The 21,249-nt window shown below is 33.8% G+C and overlaps 1 protein-coding gene across 4 annotated transcripts in view; it reads right to left on the reverse strand.

Annotated features, from left to right (window-relative positions):
• Nucleotides 1-21,249, reverse strand: part of MTREX (Mtr4 exosome RNA helicase) — a 131,603-nt gene that overhangs the window by 25,334 nt on the left and 85,020 nt on the right. For all 4 annotated transcript variants that reach the window (XM_073236288.1, XM_017641047.3, XM_037022312.2 and 1 more), the window contains 3 exons: nt 11,931-12,059; nt 1,065-1,175; nt 85-273 (listed from right to left, as the gene is read on the reverse strand). In XM_073236288.1, coding sequence (XP_073092389.1) covers nt 85-273; nt 1,065-1,175; nt 11,931-12,059 — 429 coding nt within the window. The remainder of the gene's footprint in view (nt 1-84; nt 274-1,064; nt 1,176-11,930; nt 12,060-21,249) is intronic.

Raw genomic sequence — 21,249 nt, forward strand, 5'->3', positions numbered from 1 at the left:
ATGAAAAGAAAATGAAGAATAAATATCCATTTATTCAGTAAAATACACAGAATTCTATGATAAAACAATAAGCTTCTTCCATACCTGTGCCTTTTTTTCACAAAGTGTATACACAGTTTCCAAATTTGGATCATTGTGAAGTGGGTGAGAATACATTCGATGTTCAAACGCCTCTACTTTCTGGATGACTTTTTTTAGCCCTTGATCTTGAATGCCCATATCATCAATAGGATCTAATAAGGGAACACCATCAGGAAAACGTTTCTGAACTTCCTGAAACAAAATATTTAAAATTAATTTTTCATTTTATCAACAAAATTAGTTAAGGTGAAACAAAATCAATTATTGCCTTTTATGCTTTTTTGATGCGCAGACATTGAAAAATGCACTTAAGATTGCACTTAAACCAGAGTACATTTTTTCATTGCATTTGCTTTTGAAAACTGCATTTGAATCACGGTACTAAATCACTTCCTAAAACAGGCATGTATTATAATTTGCTAATAATTCATTTAGAGTTCAACAGTTTCTGTTGGATGTGGCACAACTTATTGATAAAACCATTATCACGTATTTAGATCGTTCATTGAGCAGTAAATGTTAATTCAAATGTTTATTGATAAAATAAGTAGTAAAGTTCTTTTTTCTACCAGAAAACAAACTTCCTTTGTTAAATGTAATAAAAACAGTTAAAAGTCCTAACACATAATTTTATACATGAAAGTTTTAATACAATCTACAGTTATTTTTCACTCATAAATTAAATAAAACCAATTTAAGAATTAATAGCAGCCATATTTTCCTTTGGGAGTCCTCCTCTAGTAACTTGCTTTTTTTAGTAGATTAAAAGAGAACAATCTATATGTAGTCTGCTACTTTTTTGGTAGATTAAAAGAGAGAACAAACTATACGTAGTGCTGCCACTATTTTTACTAAAAAGAACTGCCACTACTGGTAGTGTTCATAGTTTTTCTGAAAGAAAGCAATATATTTTAGAGCAATTCAGTTGCCTTATTAACATTTACATAAAACTTATGTTTAATTTATGAAATTAACACACATACCTGTATTGATTTTAAAACACTCTGTCTATTGTCTACTGGTCGAAGGTCTTTGGGAATATAAAGCCTAACACTGCTGATAGCAGACAGGAGATGCACCAAAACTGGAACAACCTGTCAACAAAAAGTTATATATTACAATTAAGATGGCATGTTTTCAAATTCTGCCGTTTTGTAAATTTAGCTTGAATCCTTAAAAGGAAGCTGTATTTACAGTACATGATAGGTATAAACAGATAATCATTGTGGAAGCTTAGATCTTAACAGAAGCTACATTTAAAAGGTAAAAACTAATTCAAACCTCTAAACAACAAACAAATGGTACATAAAAATAAGCGATCCCCTCAACAGAATTGACAGTTTATTTTTTGTGTCCTGAGGAATAGGCACTTTTTTAATACCTCTAAGTACTGTATCACTACAGAGGAAGGAAAGACTCCTGTTTAGACTTAGATAGGCAAGTAAGGTTCATGTAAGCTCTGGATGGGCTGAAAGAGGAAATGGAGAAAGCATTTCACACAGAGAAAACAGTACACTTCATTAGGCATAGTCTTTACAATCACCTGTCTCTAAATTGTCTTCCATGCTTCCTCCTGACCAAAATACCCATCCCCTCAACATGAAACATGTCATTTGGCTTCCTTTAAAAATACTGCCTTAAAATTCAAAGGGCCTCTATAAACTGGGGAAAGGTTAGTATCTTCACTGGTCTAAATTTGTCAGCCTACTAGTCTCTTATTGCTAACTCTACACTGATCACCACTGAAAAGAGCTGTCACTGGCTTAGTGATAACAAAAACATTCAGAGTACTTTCTTGACAAAACAGTGTAGCAGTTGAGCATGGGTTCTAAAGTCCAGAGTGCCAGGGTCTGAATTCAGTATTCAGCTTGAGCTAGTCACCTAACCTTTTTAAGCTTTAGTTTCCCCATTTTAAAAATAGGGATAAAAGTATCTTCCCACATTAACAAGAGGAAGTATGAAAACCATATGGTCACCTCAACAGATGCTGAAAAAGCATCTGACAAAATTCATCCAATCATGATAAAAACTCTCAAAAAGGTGGATACAGAGGGAACATACTTCAACATAATGAAGGTCATATATGATAAACCCACAGCTAACATCATACTAAATGGGGAAAAGCTGAAAGCTTTTCCTCTAAGATCAGGGAGAAGACAAGGATGCCTATGCTAATCATTTTATTCCACATAGTATGGGCAGTCCTAGCCATAGCAAGAAAAAGAAATAAAAGGCATCCAAATTAACAAGGAAAAAGAAAAACTGTCACAATTTGCAGATGACATACTATACATAGAAAACCCTAAAGACTCCTCAAAAAAACTACTAGAATTAATAATGCATTCAGTAAAGTTGCATGACATAAAATCAACATACAGAAATCTGTTGCATTTCTATACACAAACAATGAACTAACAGAGAAATTAAGAAGTCAATCACATTTACAACTGCATCAAAAAGAATAAACTACCCAGGAATAAAGTTAACCAAGGAGGTTAAAGACTTGTACTCTGTATGAGACACTGATGAAAGAAACTGAAGACACAAATAAATGAAAAGTTATCTCATGCCCATGGATAGGAAGAATTAATATAATTAAAATGGCCATACTGCCCAAAGCAATCTACAGACTCATGCAATCCCTATCAAAATACCAATGGCACTTTTCACAGAGCTAGAACAGATAACCCCAAAATGTGAATGGAACTACAAAACCTGAAATAGCCCAAGAAATCTTGAGAAAGAAGAAAGCTGAGGGTATCATGCTCCTTTGATTTCAGGGTATCAAGCTCCCTTGATTTCAAACTGCTGGTACTGGCACAAGAACAGATTCACAGACCAGTGGAATGGAAGAGAAAGCATAGAAATAAACCCACACCTATATGGTCAATTAATGCATGACATTGGAGGCTAGAGTGTACAATGGGGAAAAGATAGTCTCTTCAATAAATGGTGTTGGGAAAACTGGACAGCTACATGCAAAAGAATGAAAGTGATTCACTGTTGTGGATAAAATGAAAGTTCCTGTGGCCAGGATTCTTACCTGGCCCTGGTTGGCTAGCTCACTACACATGTGTGGGCAATACGTTGCTACTGACCCTATATAAAGAACTCCACCCAGTGCTCTTGGCGACACAGTGGTGCTGCTGCAAGGCTGCAGGAGAGCAGAGCAGAGCGGAGCCTGGAGTGGCAGCAGCCCTGAGGACAGAGGCCAAGAGGACGGCTGTGCAGGCAGAGAGGCCCAGAGGCAAACACTGGCTTGCTGCATGCAGACTTGCTCAGTGGACAAGATTTTAGTGATTAACCTGCCACCGTGGAAATAAAATTGGGTATAACCCTTTCACCCCAAGAACATTCTGTTATTTCTTTGGTCACACTGAATTCATAGTGAACTTGCCTGGGGCTGAAACCCATTGGCAAGACTTGATTACACCATACATGATGTAACTGGATTACACCATACATATAAATCAATCACTCTTATATTTAGGATTAAACACCTAAATATAAGAACTGAAACCATGAAACTCCTAGAAGAAAACATAGGCAGTATACTCTTGAACATAGGCAGCAGTAATTTTTTTCTGGATATGACTCCCCAGGCAAAAAAAACAAAGAAAAAACAAATGGGATTACATCAAACTACAAAGCCTCTACACAGCAAAGGAACCATTACAAAATGAAAAGGCAATCTACTGAATGCAAGAATATATTTGCAAATGATATACCGATAAGGTGCTAATACAAAAAATATATAAAGAACTCAACTCCACACCAAAAAAACAAATAATCTGATTATAAAACAGGCAGAGGACCTGAACAAATATATCCCAAAGATATACAAATGGCCAAAAGACACATGAAAAGATCCTCGTCACTAATCAAGGAAATGCAAATCAAAACCACAATGAGGTATCACTTCACACCAGTCGGAATGGCCACTATCCAAAAGACAGTAAATAACAAGTGTTGGCAACAATGTGGAGAAAAGGGAACTTTTGGCACACTGCTGGTGGGATTACAAACTGGTGCAGCTACTATGGGAAGCACTATGAAGGTTAAACTAAAAAAAGTAAATACCATATGACCCAGCAATTCCAATTCTAGGAATTTGCCTGCAAAAAACAAAACCAGTAATTTGAAAAGAGATATGCATTCCTATGTTTACTGCAGCGGTATTCATAATAACCAAAATATAGAAGCAACCTAAATGTCCATCAGTAGACGACTGGATAAAGATGATGTGGCATATATATATAATAGAATATTACTCAGCCATAAACAGGATTGAAATTTTGCCATTTGCAGCAGCATGGATGGACCTAAAGGGTATTATGCTAAGTAAAATAAACCAGAAAGGGAAAGATAAATACTGCCTTATGATTTCACCTATATAAGGAATCTAAAAAAACAAAATAAATGAACAAAACATAGACTAACAAATGCAAAGCACAGACTGGTAATTGCCACAGGGGAAGGGGTAAGTAAGGAGGATAGGTAAAATAGGTGAAGGGAGAAAAAAAATGAGAATGTTTGATATCTGGATCTAAGTGATGGTTACATGAGAGTTTAAACCTGTCAAAATTCTGCAAGCTGTACTTTTATATGCACAATATAGGATTATGTGCATATTATTTTATGTACCTCAATATAAAAAATTAAATTTAAAAAAGGTGTACATAACAGAAAAGGACACCATCAGCAGAACAAAAAGGCACCGTACAGTATGGGAGAATATATTCGTAAACAATTTATCCAATAAGGGGTTAACATCCAAATTACATAAAGAACTCATAAGCCTCAACACCCAAAAAACAACCCAATTAAAAAATGGACAGAGGACCTGAACAGACACTTCTCCAAAGAAATATGGATGGCTGGAAGGCACATGAAAAGACATTCCACATAGCTAATCATCAGGGAAATGCAAATTAAAACCACAATGAGGTATCACCTCACACCAGTTAGGATGGCCAGTATCCAAAAGACAAGAAATAATAAATGGAGACGATGTGGAGAAATGGGAACCCTCCTACACTGTTGGTGGGAATGTAAATTGGTGCAACCATTATGGAAAGCAATATGGAGATTCCTGAAAAAACTAAAAATAGAACCAGCTACCAGTCTATTCTCTGTGTCCACGAGTATTTCTGTTGTTGTTTGTTCATTTGTTTTGTTTTTTAGATTCCACATATATATGTGAAATCATTTGACCCAGTCATTCTACTCCTAGGAATTTACCCAAAGAAAACAAGACCCCTGATTCGAAAGACACATGCACCCCTATGTTTATCACTGCAGTATTTAAAATAGCCAAGATATGGAAGCAAATTAAGTGTCCATCAATAGATGAATGGATAAAGATGTGGTACATATACACAATGGAGTATTATTCAGCCATAAAAAGAAAAGAAATCCTGCCATTTGCAACAACTTGGATGGAGCTAGAGGGTATTATGCTCAGTGAAATAAGCCCGGCTGAGAAAGACAAATACCAAATAATTTCACTCATTTGTGGAGTATAAAAACAAAGCAAAACAGAAGGAACAAAATAGCAGTAGACTCTCAGACACCGAGAAGGGGCTAGTGGCTACCAAAGGAGTGGGGTTGGGGAGGGGAGGAAGAAGGGGATTAAGGGACACAATAATTCACAATCACAATATAGGTTGGTCAAGAAGATGGTAGTACAGCACAGAGTACAATGACTCTGTAACATCTTGCTACATTGATAGACAGTGACTGCAATGGGGGGGGGTACTTGATAATGTTGGTAAATGTTGAACCTCTGTGTTGTCTATTTGAAACCATCATAAGATTGTATATCAATGATACTTTAATAAAAAAGCATACATAAATACAATGGAATATTACTCAGCCATAAAAAAGAAATCTTGCCATTTGTGACAGCATGGATGGACCAAAAGAGTATTATGCTATGTGAAATAGGTCAAATACTACATATGATTTCACCTATATATATATATGGAATCTAAAAAACAAAACAAATGAATAAACAATACAGAAATACTCATGGACACAGAGAATAGACTGGTAGTTGCCAAAGGGGAGAAGAGCTGGGGGGATGGTTAAAATAGGTGAAGAGGGGGAAATTAGAGAATATTTGGTATCTTGATCTTGATGATGGTTATAAGAGTATATATACATGTCAAAATACAATGAGCTTTACACTAAGATTTGTGTTTTGTACGTACCACAATAAAAAAAATTTCATTAAAAAAATAATAAAAGACTGATTACTGAAAGAAAAACCAAAACAGCTGGCCCTTGAACAAGTTGGTGTTTAGGATTGCTGACCCTTGGTGCAGTCTAAAACCCACATTAATTTTGGACCTCCTAAACAATTATTTACTAAAAGCCTAATGTTGATCAGAAGCTTCATTGATAAAATGAAGAGCTGATTAACACACATTTTTGTTGTATGTATTATACACTGTATTCCTACAATAAAGCTAGAGTAATCTTTTTCCAAATTATTACAAATCACCAAAAAGTTTTCCAATATACTTACTGAAAAAAAAAATCAGTGTATAAGTAGACCCACGCAGTTCAAATCTGTACTATTCAAGGGTCAACTGCACCTTAAAACAGTGCCTAAATACCTTTAAAAAATGTTATTTAGTATAATAACTATTTGTTAAGTTCTAATAAGAATGATGTAGACTGAAAACAAGGCATGGAGAGCATCCAAAAACCAATGAAAAAAAACCCCAGCAACTATCCATTGTATTTTCTCAACTAGATTTTTCCAACTGTGAATAGTTTGCCATGTAGGCTTTTTTTTTCTCTTTAAATAACACTTTGGAGGCTTTTTTGGGGGTGTTTTTTCTTTCTTCCTTCCTTCTTTTTTCCTCTTCTTTTAGCCATTTGAAATTAATTTGCAGACATGTCATTTCACTTCACCAGCAAATACTTCAACATGTGTCCTTTAAGAACAAGTACACTTGCCTGCACAGCCATAATATTACGAGATCATAAAAATGTAGTAACACAGTATCATCTAGTATATAGCCGGTATTCAAATTTCTCCAGCTGACTGAACTGAATGTGAATGTCCAATATGGAGTACTACCTGTACCACCACTTAGCTGTCAGGTCTCTCTTTTTTCATCTGGAACACTCCCCACATTTTTTGTTCTTTTATGGAATCAACCTTTTCAAATTCAGAGAAAAGTTTATCACTCTCTCTACACTGACCCCATCCCCTACACATCCCTATAGTAAAAGTATTAAAAAAGAGAAATTTAATGCTGATACAATGATACTTTTTAATCTGCAGTCCACATTAAAAGTTCATGGTACTTTCCCTATAATGTCTTTTGTACCACCCTCCTCCTCCTCCACTTGGATCATGAATTTAGTCATAATATTTATTCTCCTTTAACCTGGAATAGCTTCTCAGTTTTTCTGTGACTCTCAAGACACTGACATTTTAGAAAATATAGGCTATTTTGTTGAATGAGCCTCAATTTGGGTTTTTCTAATCATGAGGAATCATCAGATTCAGGTTGTTCACTTTGGCAAAAGTGATGTTTTTGTTGTTATTCTCCATCTACTGGTCAACATTATTGGCAACAGTAACTTCGATCACTTGACTAAAGTGGTCTCTCTTGCTTTATGTACTATAAAGCTACTACTTTCTCTTTTACAATTAACAAGAAATTTGTGGAGAGATTTATTTACTTTGCAAATATTCCGTTCCTTGTTAGACTTTCCACTCACTAGTTTTAGCATCCATGGATTATTCTTGCCTGAGTCAGATTATTATTTCTGGTGGTTACCTAATGTTAATTATTCCAACATCATTACTCCATCAGTATTTTACCTGTTTACCTCTCTCCCTCTCTCAGTATGGCCTTGCAGATTCCTATTTAATTTTCATATAATTATAATCCTTTACTATCTTTATTTTTATTCTGTCCAATTCATTTTTAAAGAAGACTTTATGCAGCCTGAACTGGCTTCTGAACCACCAGTTTGTGGCTTATGCAAATCCTAGATATACTTGTCTGGCTGGAGAGAAAAGATTAAGGACATGAAAAATAATCAGTAATATATATAACACAGTCAATACCCAGATGGTGAGATGCATAATTTTTCTGCGCTGAGGTATATGTACATAATCCAAAATGGCCAAAAAATTAAAAGTAATGTACTTGCTTTAGAGAGTTAAATATATGTTTTGTGTATGTACATTTGAATTCTTTATGCATAAGTATTTGAGAATTTCCTTGAAAACAAAATAAATACTACTATGTGAAGACCTGATTCAGAAGACAGAATCCATCCAATTTCTAACACTGCTTCCCATAATAAACTCCATCCAAGAAATGGCCAATAGCTCTTATCTAAATGACAGGAAAGAGACTGCAAAGGCCCTTTTTAAAGTATTTACTTAAATACAGGTAAGGGAGATCTTACAACTTAAGTTTTTTAAATAAGAAGTTAAATGTTTAAAAACCAATTGAATAGTTGCCATGAAACTATAAATCTCTACAGTCTCAGGGATCTAAAAAGAAATAAATCTGAATGGTACAGTTTATTCAACTTTCAAAACCTAATAACTTTTAGAAAGTAACAGAATTCAGGTTTATCATGATGTAACATTGGTCTATAAAAATCCAAATAATCAAGCAGGCAATTATTGGATACTTATACTTAGAATACCAATAGCAATTTTTATTAGACCTTTTGAATCTTTGAAAATTTGCCATAAATCAATTTCCCCTTTTAAGATAAGCAAATGAAAAGGCAGATTAATATCAGAAGCTTTAAGTCAATTCTAAATGAATTTCATGTAATGCCGTTTTAAAAAATCAAGACTATTAATCAAGTAAGGTTTTTGAATTTTTTTTTTAAACCTTTTTCTGAAGTATAGTTGATATATGTTCATCACAATAAATGTAGTTACCATCTGTCATCATACAAAGTTATTACAATATTATTGTCTGTATTCCCTATGCTATACTTTTCATCCTCATGACATTTATTTATTTTTTTCTTTTTTTGAGAGGGCATCTCTCATATTTATTGATCAAATGGTTGTTAACAACAATAAAATTCTGTACAGGGGAGTCAACGCTCAATGCACAATCATTAATCTACCCCCAGCCTAATTCTCGTCAGTCTCCAATCTTCTGAAGCATAACCAACAAGTTCTTAGATGGTGACCAAATTCTTGCATAGTGATTAAGTTCTTACATGGTGCACAGTACAAAGGCAGTCATCACAAAAACTTTGTTTTGATCACTCATTATCAACTATAAACAATGAGGTCAAATATGAATATTTGTTTGATTTTTACACTTGATTTATATGTGAATCCCACATTTCTCCCTTTATTAATATTATTATTATTATTTTTAATAAAATGCTGAAGTGGTAGGTAGATGCAAGATAAAGGTAGAAAACATAGTTTAGTGTTGTAAGAGAGCAATTGTAGATGATCAGGTGTGTGCCTGTAGACTATGTGTTAATCCGAGCTAGACAAGGGCAATAAAACATCCACGGATGCAGAAGATTTCTCTCAAAACAGGGGGGATGAGGTTCTAAGCCTCACCTCTGTTGATCCCCAATTTCTCACCTGATGGCCCCCCTGCGACTGTGCCTGTCTTAGGTTGTTCCTCCCTTGAGGAATCTTACCTGTCTCTGGCTAACCAGTCATCTTCTGGGGCCATACAGGGAAATGTAAAGTTGGTGAGTGAGAGAGAAGCCATATTGTTTGAAAAGGTTAGCTTTTTACTTCTTTGCAGATTTATGCCCTGTGGCTTCTATGCCCAGCATTTGTCTTGAGGTATCTTTACCACTTGGAGGAGTTATGATACTCGGTGAATTCGATATGAGGCACGAATTCTATTTAAGGGTTGTAATTAGGAAGGACGAAGAAAAGCTACAGAGGTAGCAGATGGAAGAATACATGGGAAGATTGATTATTTCTTTGACATATCTTCTTGTAGAGTAACTTAAGCATGTATACGTTTTGAACTACTAATTAAATTGCACACACACATTAACATAATAGGAATACAGTTACATAACCAAAGCAGATCTATAATTACCAGCCATCGCCAGTGAAACCAAGAAAACCAGTTAGGCACCCTAGGCATTTGTGAAAATTTGTCTATGATATGATGGATATTGTCCAACTGTACTTGAACAGTCTGAGAGATATCAGACAAATTAAAACAGACCATTCCTGGGAACTGTTCACATCCCATATGTTCTTTTAACAGTAGATAGTCTGTAGTTGTAAGATTTTGGAGCGCTACAACTTGCACTTCTCCTAATTCTTGGTTGAGTTCCAACAGTACAGATCCAGTCAAATTTGTTGTTTTACTGTATGCACAGGCCAGCTTAGATACCTCCTTCTTCATTCCAATGGCAAGTCCAGGAACCAGTGGGATGCATGCAGCTACAACTGCAGCATCACCTGGATCTTTGTTGAGGTTTTTTGATGATCATCTTCTGGTATGTCTCTTCCAGAGAGTGCTGATGTTGAGGTTTTTGAATTTTTTACCCAAATCAAAAAATTTCTGAACCAAAGAAATTTTTTTGGTATTTATTTATTTTTTAATTAAGTATCATTGATATACAATCTTATGAAGGTTTCACATGAGCAACATTGTGGTTACTACATTCATCCATATTATCAAGTCCCCCCAACACCCCATTGCAGTCACTGTCCATCAGCATAATATGCTATAGTGTCACTACTTGTCTTCTCTGTGCTACACTGCCTTCCCCAGGACCCCCCTACAGTATGTGTGTTAATCATAATGCATACCCTTAAACACCTTCTCCCTCCCTCTCCACCCACCCTCCCCAAATCCTTCCCTTTGGTAACCGCTAGTCCCTTCTTAAAGTCTGTTGATGTGCTGCTATTTTGTTCCTTCAGTTTTGCTTTGTTGTTCTCCACGAATGAGTGAAATCATTTGGTACTTGTCTTTCTCTGCCTGGCTTATTTCACTGAGCCTAATACCCTCCGGCTCCATCCATATTGTTGCAAACAACAGAATTTTTTTTCTTATGGCTGAATAATATTCCATTGTGTATATATATCATCTCTTCTTTATCCATTCATATACTGATGGACACTTAAGTTGCTTCCATATCATGGCTATTATAAATAGTGCAGCAATAAACACAGGGGCGCATGTGTTTTTTTGAATCTGGGATCTTGTTTTCTTTGGTAAATTCCTAGGAGTGGAATGAATGGGTCAAATAGTATTTTTATTTTTAGTTTTCTGAGGAAGTTACATATTGTTTTCCACAATGGTTTCACCAATTTACATTCCCACTAACAGTGTAGGAGGGTTCCCCTTTCCCTGCACCCTCGCCAACATTTGCTGTTCCTTGTCTTTGGATGTTGGCCATCCTAACTGGTGTGAGGTGGTATCTCACTGAGATTTTAATTTGCATTTCCTTGATAATTACCGATGTGGAGCATCTTTTTCATGTGCCTGTTGGCCATCTGAATTTCTTCTTTGGAGAATTGTCCGTTCATGTCCTCTATCCATTTTTTAATTGGGTTATTTGCTTTTTGGGTGTTGAGGTGTGTGAGTTTACATAGTTTGGATGTTAACCCCTTATCGGATATGTCGCTTACAAATATATTCTTCCATACTGCAGGATGCCTTTTTTTTTAATCACTGAATTTTAACAGAGTCCTCCTACTGATACTTTAGATGGCTTTAGCATACCTTAAAATACCTTGAAAGCTTCCAATTTAGAAATCATGAAAGTATATTCATTATAATCACATCATGGAAATCTAGAGTTTATAAATAATTCACAAAGTATCTGAAATCTGAAGATGAAAATAAAGTACAAACCTGCATCTCTCCTTTCTCATCAGGTTTAGCTGGTTTTGCAGCCTCAGTAGCTGAATTCTTCAAGCTTTCTTTGCTACAGCGCAAAAGTACTTCTACTACATATAAAGGATCCAGTTCACCAGAATTAGGCTAGAAAAAAAACAAGATAAAAGAACTTTCTTAATTTTCAAAAACTGGCCCACTAATTTTAAGTTTTATTTGTACAGGGATTATGTTCTCAGCACTTAGCACTATGACTGGCACAGGCCATGCAGTTTAAGTGTATTTCACGAAATGAAGGCTGTCTTGTCATCCAGTATGCTGCACTGGATAAGAAAACAGAAATTACTTCTACTTATCAATTTGAATAGCATGATCGCTGTGACATAAAATACCATGTTAAGTTTCTAAAAACTGGTCTATAATTTCATTTAGTATTATGCCAAAATTAGAAAATGAAAGTGAAAATTACCAGTATCAGAAAAATGAATCTGTATCTTCAAATTGTCCTAATTAAACATCATGAAAACCACAAGAGTAAATTATTTTATTACTGAATATACTGGTTTCATATCATTTTATTACATGTCTTTTAAGTCTTCTATATTCTCTAAGAAAAACATGATCCTCAAGATCTAAGGACAAATCCTATCTTCTTGTACTATAATTTATGTTTGAGAGCAGTGTCTTTCTAACAGTAATAGAATACTTACTTTAATAGAGATTCCTCTCTACTTCAAATTCAATATTTGAATGATATCTTTTGCATAAAATAGATGAAAGGAAAGTTATTTTGACTGAGGAGGGAACAAAAGAAAGAAGTGACTGATTGGTCTCTTTCCATTCAAGAAATGACAATGAATACATACCTACCATCTTATTTTGCAATAAGCTACCAAGTGCTTAACCACTGCAAAATATATTTCCAAATACAAACCAAACATACAATCATAATTATCTTAAATCACTGAGTTCAAATTTCCTCTAAGAATGCATAAGCTCTATTTTCCAATTCAAAAGAAAACTAGTTTTCCAAAATAAGGTTATTTTAAAAGAAGTTTAAAAACATTTCTTACCTTGGTAGACACACAAAATTTACACAATAGTATGTACAATTAGGTATGTATTGTATCTGCAAACATTATGTATATGTATAGCTTAGTCAATATAAAATGAGTTTTATAAAATGAGCTGAACAAATAGTTATGATCCAAATGTCAACTCTTCCAAGGGACCAGTGACCTTCAGGAGAATTACTGATTTGTATTTAGTTTTCTAGATGGGGAAAAATTCTCTGAGTAAGATGCATTCTACAATTTTATGAATGAATTAATTCCAAAGCATTAGGGAATAGGTGAATATCTGGACAAAAATAAGCTAACATTTATGAACATTCTTTAATGTAGATAATCTAGAACTCTATTGCTGGGTTTAGTTCCAATTTTGTAGATTTTATTTGTAAATTTAGTATTCTCTCTGTATGAGATATTACAATCCCAGAAGTGATTAATGGAACTCAACCATATCATATGGAATCATCTTCGTAGAGCTACAAAACCACTTGCACCAACATTACAGAAATATCCTCCAGTATTACTAGGGAAATACATTAGAAAGTGTTTATTGCAGCATTAAATGGAAACATGTTATTAAAAATATTTCCTAAGATTATAAAATTTCTCTCAGCAAACTTCTAGTTTTGTTCTCTGGTAAAGATGGGTCAAACTGCCATCCTTTGCCTAAAACAAAATTGTAGACAAACATGCTATTTGACTTTCCAATGATTACATCAGCATAAATTCCTTCTGCTCACCTAGCCTGATTTTTAACTTTTAATATAACTTCATTTCTTTTAAAATGTGCTCTCTTCCTGCTGTAAATGGAAATTACCAGATTAAAATATAATTCTGGATAACTGAAAATGAACAGAATTTAAAGAAACAATATGAAACATATTAAGAATTACATTTTTATGTCTTTAAAATACTTTGACTATTTTCTTCATATTGGTGTGCATTCTCTCTCGGTCACAAAAATTTTCAATTTAGTATTTTGACCAGGATTACAGAAATCAGTAAAAATGTACTTTACATTTTTAGTGAACAAATGTAAACAGCTCAGTGGAAAAATCACCTTGGAGAAAACAATATATGTGTTCCTCTCTTCTTCCTATCCCTTGTCAAAACCACTGTCATCTCAGGATAACTAGCATATGTATCTAAGGCTGTGCTCAAGGAACAACATAAAAGGCTTAGCACTGTTGGGGGAAGGGGTGGTTAGAGTGGGGTGAAAAAGACTTCACTCAAATAGTCTAGCTAATCACTTAACAAATAAACAAGCAAGTAATGGCAAGCTGGGGTTGTAGGGTGGGTAGAAGCAACAAAAGTACTATAACATATTTAAAATGTCCAATTTCCAACAAAAAATTGATGAGATATGGACAGAAACAGAAAAGTATGATCTATGACCCACACACCAGAAAAACAATAGGCAACAGAAAGTGCCTGTAAGAGTGCCCAGATGCTGAATCATACAAAAACTTAATGGTAGCCATTGTATGTCCAAAGAACCAAAGAAACCACAACTAAAGAGGTAAAGGAAGGTATAATAGCAATGTTCTACCAAATAGAGCATATCAGTAGAGATAGATATGATCAAAAACCAAAAAGAGGTTCTGGTATTCCAAAAGTACAATACTTGAAATGAAAAAATCACTACAAGGACTCAACAGATTGTATTAAGAAAACATTAGCAAATTTGAAGCTAGAATGACATATAATTCAAAATAAAAAAACAGAGGATAAAAAATGAAGACAAATGAACAAAGCCTCAGAGAAATGTAGGACACCAATAAGCACAACATACACATAAAGGAAGTACCAGGAAAGGAGAAAAAGGCATGAAAATATATCTGATGGAATAATGGTCAAAAATTACCCAAAATAACAGAAACACTAATCCACACTTCCAGGAAACTCAATGAACTCCAAATAGAATACAAAGAGATGCACAGATACCACATAGTGATATGCAGAAAGCCAAAGACAAGGAGAAAATCCTGAGAAAGCAGCAGGAGGAAAAAAAAGACCCATCTTTTATGAGACATTAATTTGAATTCACATGAAAAAACAAAGAGCACTGGTAAAGGTAATTATGTAATTATAAAACACAATTAAACATAATTATGTAATTATGAAAGTATAAAGGAATATTTTTTCTATTAAATGATGCAAGAATCTATTTTATAAAACAGTATGTTGAATTGTTGAGTAACTCAGGAATGTATATTAGCCAATAACAGCACAAAGGAGGTAGGTGGGATCAAAGCTTTATTAAACTAAGGCAATAATTCCAGAAGGAAACCTGAATCCATACAAACAATAAGAACCAGAAATGACAAGTAAGATTAATATAACAAAAGCTATAGATATATACATGCTCCCCTTTCTTCTCTAAGTTTCCTTAAAGTCACACAATTATATAAAGTAATAAATATAACACTCATTGTTGGGTTTGTAACATTTACAGATGTAATATACATAACAACCGTACCAACAAAAAGAGGAAAAATGGGGTAAACATATATGGAAGTAATGTTCTAATCTCACTGGAATTAAGTTAATATAAATCTGAAGCTCACTCTATTAATATGTATATGGAAAGGCCTACAACCACTAAGAAAAGAAATATGCGTGTGTGTGTAGAGAAAAAAAATCATTAAATAAATTGAAAAATGTTACATTAGAAAATACACAGTTAATGCAAAAGAAAGCAGTAAAGTTGGAACAGGAAATAAAAACAAAAACAAAAAAGATAAGGGGAAAAAAGTAAAATGACAGACAAATCTAACTATATAATAAAATTAAATGTGAAAGGATTAAATAAACTAATCAGTAGGCACAGATTTTCTCAGACTAGATAAAGATCCAATTGTGCTGTCTATAATATAGGGACATACTTTAAATTAACTGATACAAAAAAGACGAAGTAAAAAAGATGGAAAGAGATTTATCACATAAGCAACAACCAAAAGGAAGCTGAAGTGGCTATACTAATAGCAGACAAAATACCATATAACAGAGCACAAAAACACATGAAGCAAAAGTCAACCGGAATGAAGAGAGACAAAGACAATTCAACAATAATAGTTGAAACTTTGAAACCCTACTTTTAACAACGCAGATAACAACTAGACAGAAGGCTCTGCAAGAAAAGAAATGTAAGACTTAAACAACACTCTAAACCAATTAGACCTAATAGACATCTATAGAACATCTCACCTCAAAATACAATATATACATTCTTCTCAACTGCACATGAATCATTCTGCAGCACATAATGTATATCAGGCCATAAAACAGACTTCAATAAATTTAAAAGGACTGAATATCAAGTATGTTCTCAACAACAATGGAATGAAATTAGAAAAAAAAGAAATTTGGGAAATTCCAATATATGGCAATTAAAATACACCTCTAAATAACCAACAAGTCAAAGAAGAAATCAAAGGAGAAATTAGAAAATACTTTGAAATGAATGAAAGTGAAGACACAATATACCAAAACTTATGGGATAGAGCTAACGTATCTGCAAAGGGAAATTTATAGGTATAAATGCCTATATTAAAAGAAAGATCTCAAATTAATAGCCTAGCCTCCCACTTTAAGACAATGGAAAAAAACCTAGCAAACAAAATCTAAAGCTAGGAGAAGGAAGAAAATAATAAGCAGAAATTAATGTGAAAGTAGGTTAAAAAAATAAATCAACAAAACCAAATGCTGGTTCTTTGAGATCAACAAAATTGACAAACCTTCATCTAGATGAAAGACTGAATTACTAGAATCAAAAATTAAAGAGGGAATATTAGTAACAATCTTAAAGAAATAATAAGGATTTGCAGTTTATGAAAAGTACACCAGTAAATTACGTAACTTATATGAAAATGGGTTAACTCCTAAAAAAACAAATCACTGAAATTGACTCAAGAAGAAACAGTCAATCTTAACAGAGATGTAAGTAGAGACTGACTTAGTAATAAAAAACTACCCAAAAAGAAAATTCCAGGCCCAGGCAATCTCACCACCAAATTTAACCAATTCTTCAAAAACTCTTTAAAAAATAGAAGAGGAAGGGAAAACTCCGTAACTCATTCCAGAGGCCAGCTTTACCCTGATACCAAATCCAGACAAAGACAACACAAGAAAACAAAACTACAGCATCTCATGAATATGAGAGAATATTATGCTAGTATTTGTCATTGTTGATCTCAAAGAACCAGCATTTGGCTTTGTTGATTTTTTAAATCTATTTTTCAATTACATTAATTTCTGCATATTATTTTCTTCCTTGTCCTATTCTCTTATGAATATGTGTGAAAATCTTCAACATACTAGCAAATTGGATATAAAAATAATAATACAGCATGTCCAAATGGATTTATCCCAGAATCCTAACTTGGTTTAATATCTGATAATCAATTAATGTAATATACTGTATCAGAATAAATACAAAATAGAATAAAAGATTAACAACATGACCATCTGAATAGACACAATAAAAAGCATCAGACAAAATACAACAGTCTTTCATGACAACACTACTCAACAAAATGGGAATAGAAAGAAACTACCTCAACTTGCTAAAGGGCACTCAAAAATAAAACCAGAGCTAACATCATACTTAATGGTTAAAGCTGGATATTTTCCCCCTAAGATTAGGAAAAAGACAAGGATATCCGCTCTCATTACTTCTGTTAATACTGTACTAGAGGCTCTAGCAGGGCCATCAGGCAAAAAAGAAATAAAACTCATCTAGATTAGAAGGCGGGAAGTAAAACCATCTGTTTGCAGACATGACATGACCTTGTATAAAGACAACACTAAGAAATCTACTACAAAAAACTTTTAGGGCTAATAAACAAGTTCAGCAATGTTGCAAGATAGAAGATCAATTTGTAAGTCAACTGTATTTCTATATATTTGCTATGAAAAATGAAATTAAAACAAGCCCATTTATACTAGTATCAAAAGATTAAAACACTTAGGAATAAATTTAACAAAGAAGTGCAAAACTTATACTTGGAAAACAAATACTATTTACAAGAAATTAAAGCAGATCTAAATAAATGGGTGAACATCCCATGTTTATGACTAAAAGACTCAATAATGTTAAGATGGCAATATTCCCCAAAATGACACACAATTAAATGCAATCCCTCTCACAATCCCAGCAGACTTCTTTGTAGAAACTGACAAGCAAATAATAAAAATTGACAGGGAATTCAAAGGTCCCAATATAGCCAAAACAATCTTGAAAAGGAATAACAAAGTTGGAGGACTCACAAGTCCATTTTTTTGGAAACCTAACTACAAAGATAAGGTAATCAAGACAGTATGGTATTGGCATGAGGACAGATAAGCAGATCAATGGAACAGAACTGAGAGTCCAGTAATAAACCCATGTGTCTACAATCACTGAATTTTGACGAGGGTGACAAGATCATTTAACAAGTAAAGAATCTTCCAACAACTGGTGCTGGTGCAAGAATGAAATTGGACCCGTATCTTATACCAAATTAAAAAAAAAAATGGATCAAAGACTTAAAAGACCTAACTGTGATGCTAAAACTGTAAAACTCTTAGTAGTTTCTTATATTTGATACCAATACCATGAATAATAAATGAAAAAAATTAATTGAATTACATCAAAATGAAAAAATTTGTGCTTCAAAGGGCACTATCAATAAAATGAAGACAACCCCAAAAAGGGGAGATAATATTTTGAAATCATCTATCTGGTAAGAGATTATATCTGAAATACATAAACAACTCATATAACTCAATTTGAAAAAGGGTGAAAGATGTGAATAGACATCTCCAAAGAATATGTGAATGGTCAATAAACACATAAAAAGAACCTTGAGATAATCAGCCATCAATAAATACAAATCAAAACCACAATGAGATACTACCTCATACCAAGTAGAATAAAAAAGTCAGATAGTAAGTATGGGTTAGGATGTGAAGAAATCAAAACCTTCATATACTGATGGTGGGAATGTAAAATAGTGCAGCCACTTTAAAAAACAATGTGGCAGTTACACTGGTTATACAACAGTTTTACAGAGTTTCCAGAGGAAAAAGAAGTTCCACTCCCAAGAGAAAGGAAAAGATACATCTATACAAAAACCCGGACACAAATGTTTATAGGGGTATTACTCATAGTTGTCCAAAGGTGGAAATAATTCAAATGCCTATCAACTGATAAATGGATAAGTAAAATGTATATACATATCTATAACAATGGAATGTTATTAAATCATAAAAAAGAATGAAGTGCTAATACATATTACAACATGGATAAACCTTAAAATCATTATGCTAAGAAGCCAGTCACAAAGACCACAACGTATGATTCAATTTTATGAAATTTTCACAACAGGCAAATCTATAAAGACAGAAAGTAGATCAGTGGGCTTTAGGGCTGAGAGGTATGGGAGGACAGGTGGATGTTAAGTTTTCTTTACCTTTTAAAGAGGAGATGAAAATGTTGTAAAATTGTAGTGATGAATGCAGATATATGGATATACTAAAAGTTACATAATTGTACACTTTAAATGGGTAAACTGTGAATCATATCTCAATAAAACTGTAAGAAACACAAAACATAAAACCAACAATGAAAGAAATCTATAGCACTACAACAGGCTACAGGTAAAAATACTTTGCCCTAGCAAAATTCTCTTAAATATAGCCAAGTTATGGAATGAGTAAACTGACAAAGGCATGCTAGCTTTTCCATCACAGGTTATTTAAGTGTCAATGGAACCACATTTAACAGCCTGGCATGTGGCATTCTGCCACACTTTCCACTGTACAGAAAAATAAAACTTAACAGCTGTCAGAGAGGCTTAAATAGACTATCAGGTTAAACTTCCCTCTTACAGGGAAGATCATACCTACATTATTAATAATTACTTCTAAAGAAAATAATGCCTATGTATGGAGCTGGGGAGAGGCAGGTAAGCATTTAATAGTTTTCTCATTGTTGAAATACAACAGAAAATACAAAAGGCCGTAAGTCACATCTGAGTTGTAGTCATGTCTGAAGTGAATAATACTTGTGCAATCTTTGTCAAGGTTAAAATTCCAAGCTTCATTTCACTGTGTCTTAAGAAGAAAAAGAGATGATGGAATGCGAGAGGGATACTTTATCCAGTTTAGTATTGTTAGACACAATATATAGCCATCTTTCCACATACACGAATTTGAAACTTTATCATTAACACCTGCCTCAACTTTCCACACGACTCTATTCTAGCTCCTCAGCCTCTTCCATCTGAATCCTGTCTTCTATCACCATGCTCCTCCTGACTCTCATACAAAAAAGAGTAAGTTTGCTTAACTGACCAACTTGTCTCTACTATGCTTTCTTCAAACATCCTTCAAATACTGTCACTGAGAGACATTCTGATCATATCAATCCCTCACTCAAAAATCTGAACCAACCAACCAAAAATAAACCCAAACAAAATATTAAGATTGAAAAAACCAGCCAAATAAAAATAAACCCAAGGAAACCAATCACGCAACAACTTTTAATGGCCTGCCACAACCTGCAAATGTTTAGATCTAGCCCAAATATACTCAGAATCTGTATTTTAAGCACTCTCCACAATTAACTTCAATACCTTTTTTGATTTTACTCCTTCCCTTCACCTGAAATATTCTGAGACTATTGCATACTGTTACTCTACCAGTGAACATACTTCAAATGGAATTCTACTCATTCTTCAAGGTTCTGTTTAAAAATTTAAACTTTCTTCCTTCTCAGATGCCATCACTACTAGAGCTCAGACATAATTTCTTCCTCCTCTGTGCTCCAAATACACTTTACTTAAGCCTTTACTGTAGAATTTATCTCATTCTGCCTTATATTCTCATTATGTGCTTGCCATTGTTCACCAAATGAGCAAAAAGATTTTGTGTGTGTGGTCAATAAATGCTTGTAGAATTGAGATCTAATGAGAATGAGTATGATGATACTTCAAAAAAAACTTCTACATTAATAATTACTAATGAAAATTATAATTTATGAAAATGGCAACAAGTTCAATTTCCTAAAGAAGCTCCTCAGTGGAAATAATCTCAGATTGTTAATCAAAACACGTATCACAAACCTATGAACTTAATTGTTTCCCCACAACAAATGGTTTCAGTATCTCCAAATTGATTTATGTATTTCAGGACTAACTTTCAATGCCAAAACTTAATTCCTAATTGCCTCTACACATAGGACAAAGAAGTTAATGACAACAAAAACATGAAATAGCCTTAAAGGA

Source organism: Manis javanica, chromosome 1 (genome assembly GCF_040802235.1).
Source record: "Manis javanica isolate MJ-LG chromosome 1, MJ_LKY, whole genome shotgun sequence".
Lineage (NCBI taxonomy): Eukaryota > Metazoa > Chordata > Mammalia > Pholidota > Manidae > Manis > Manis javanica.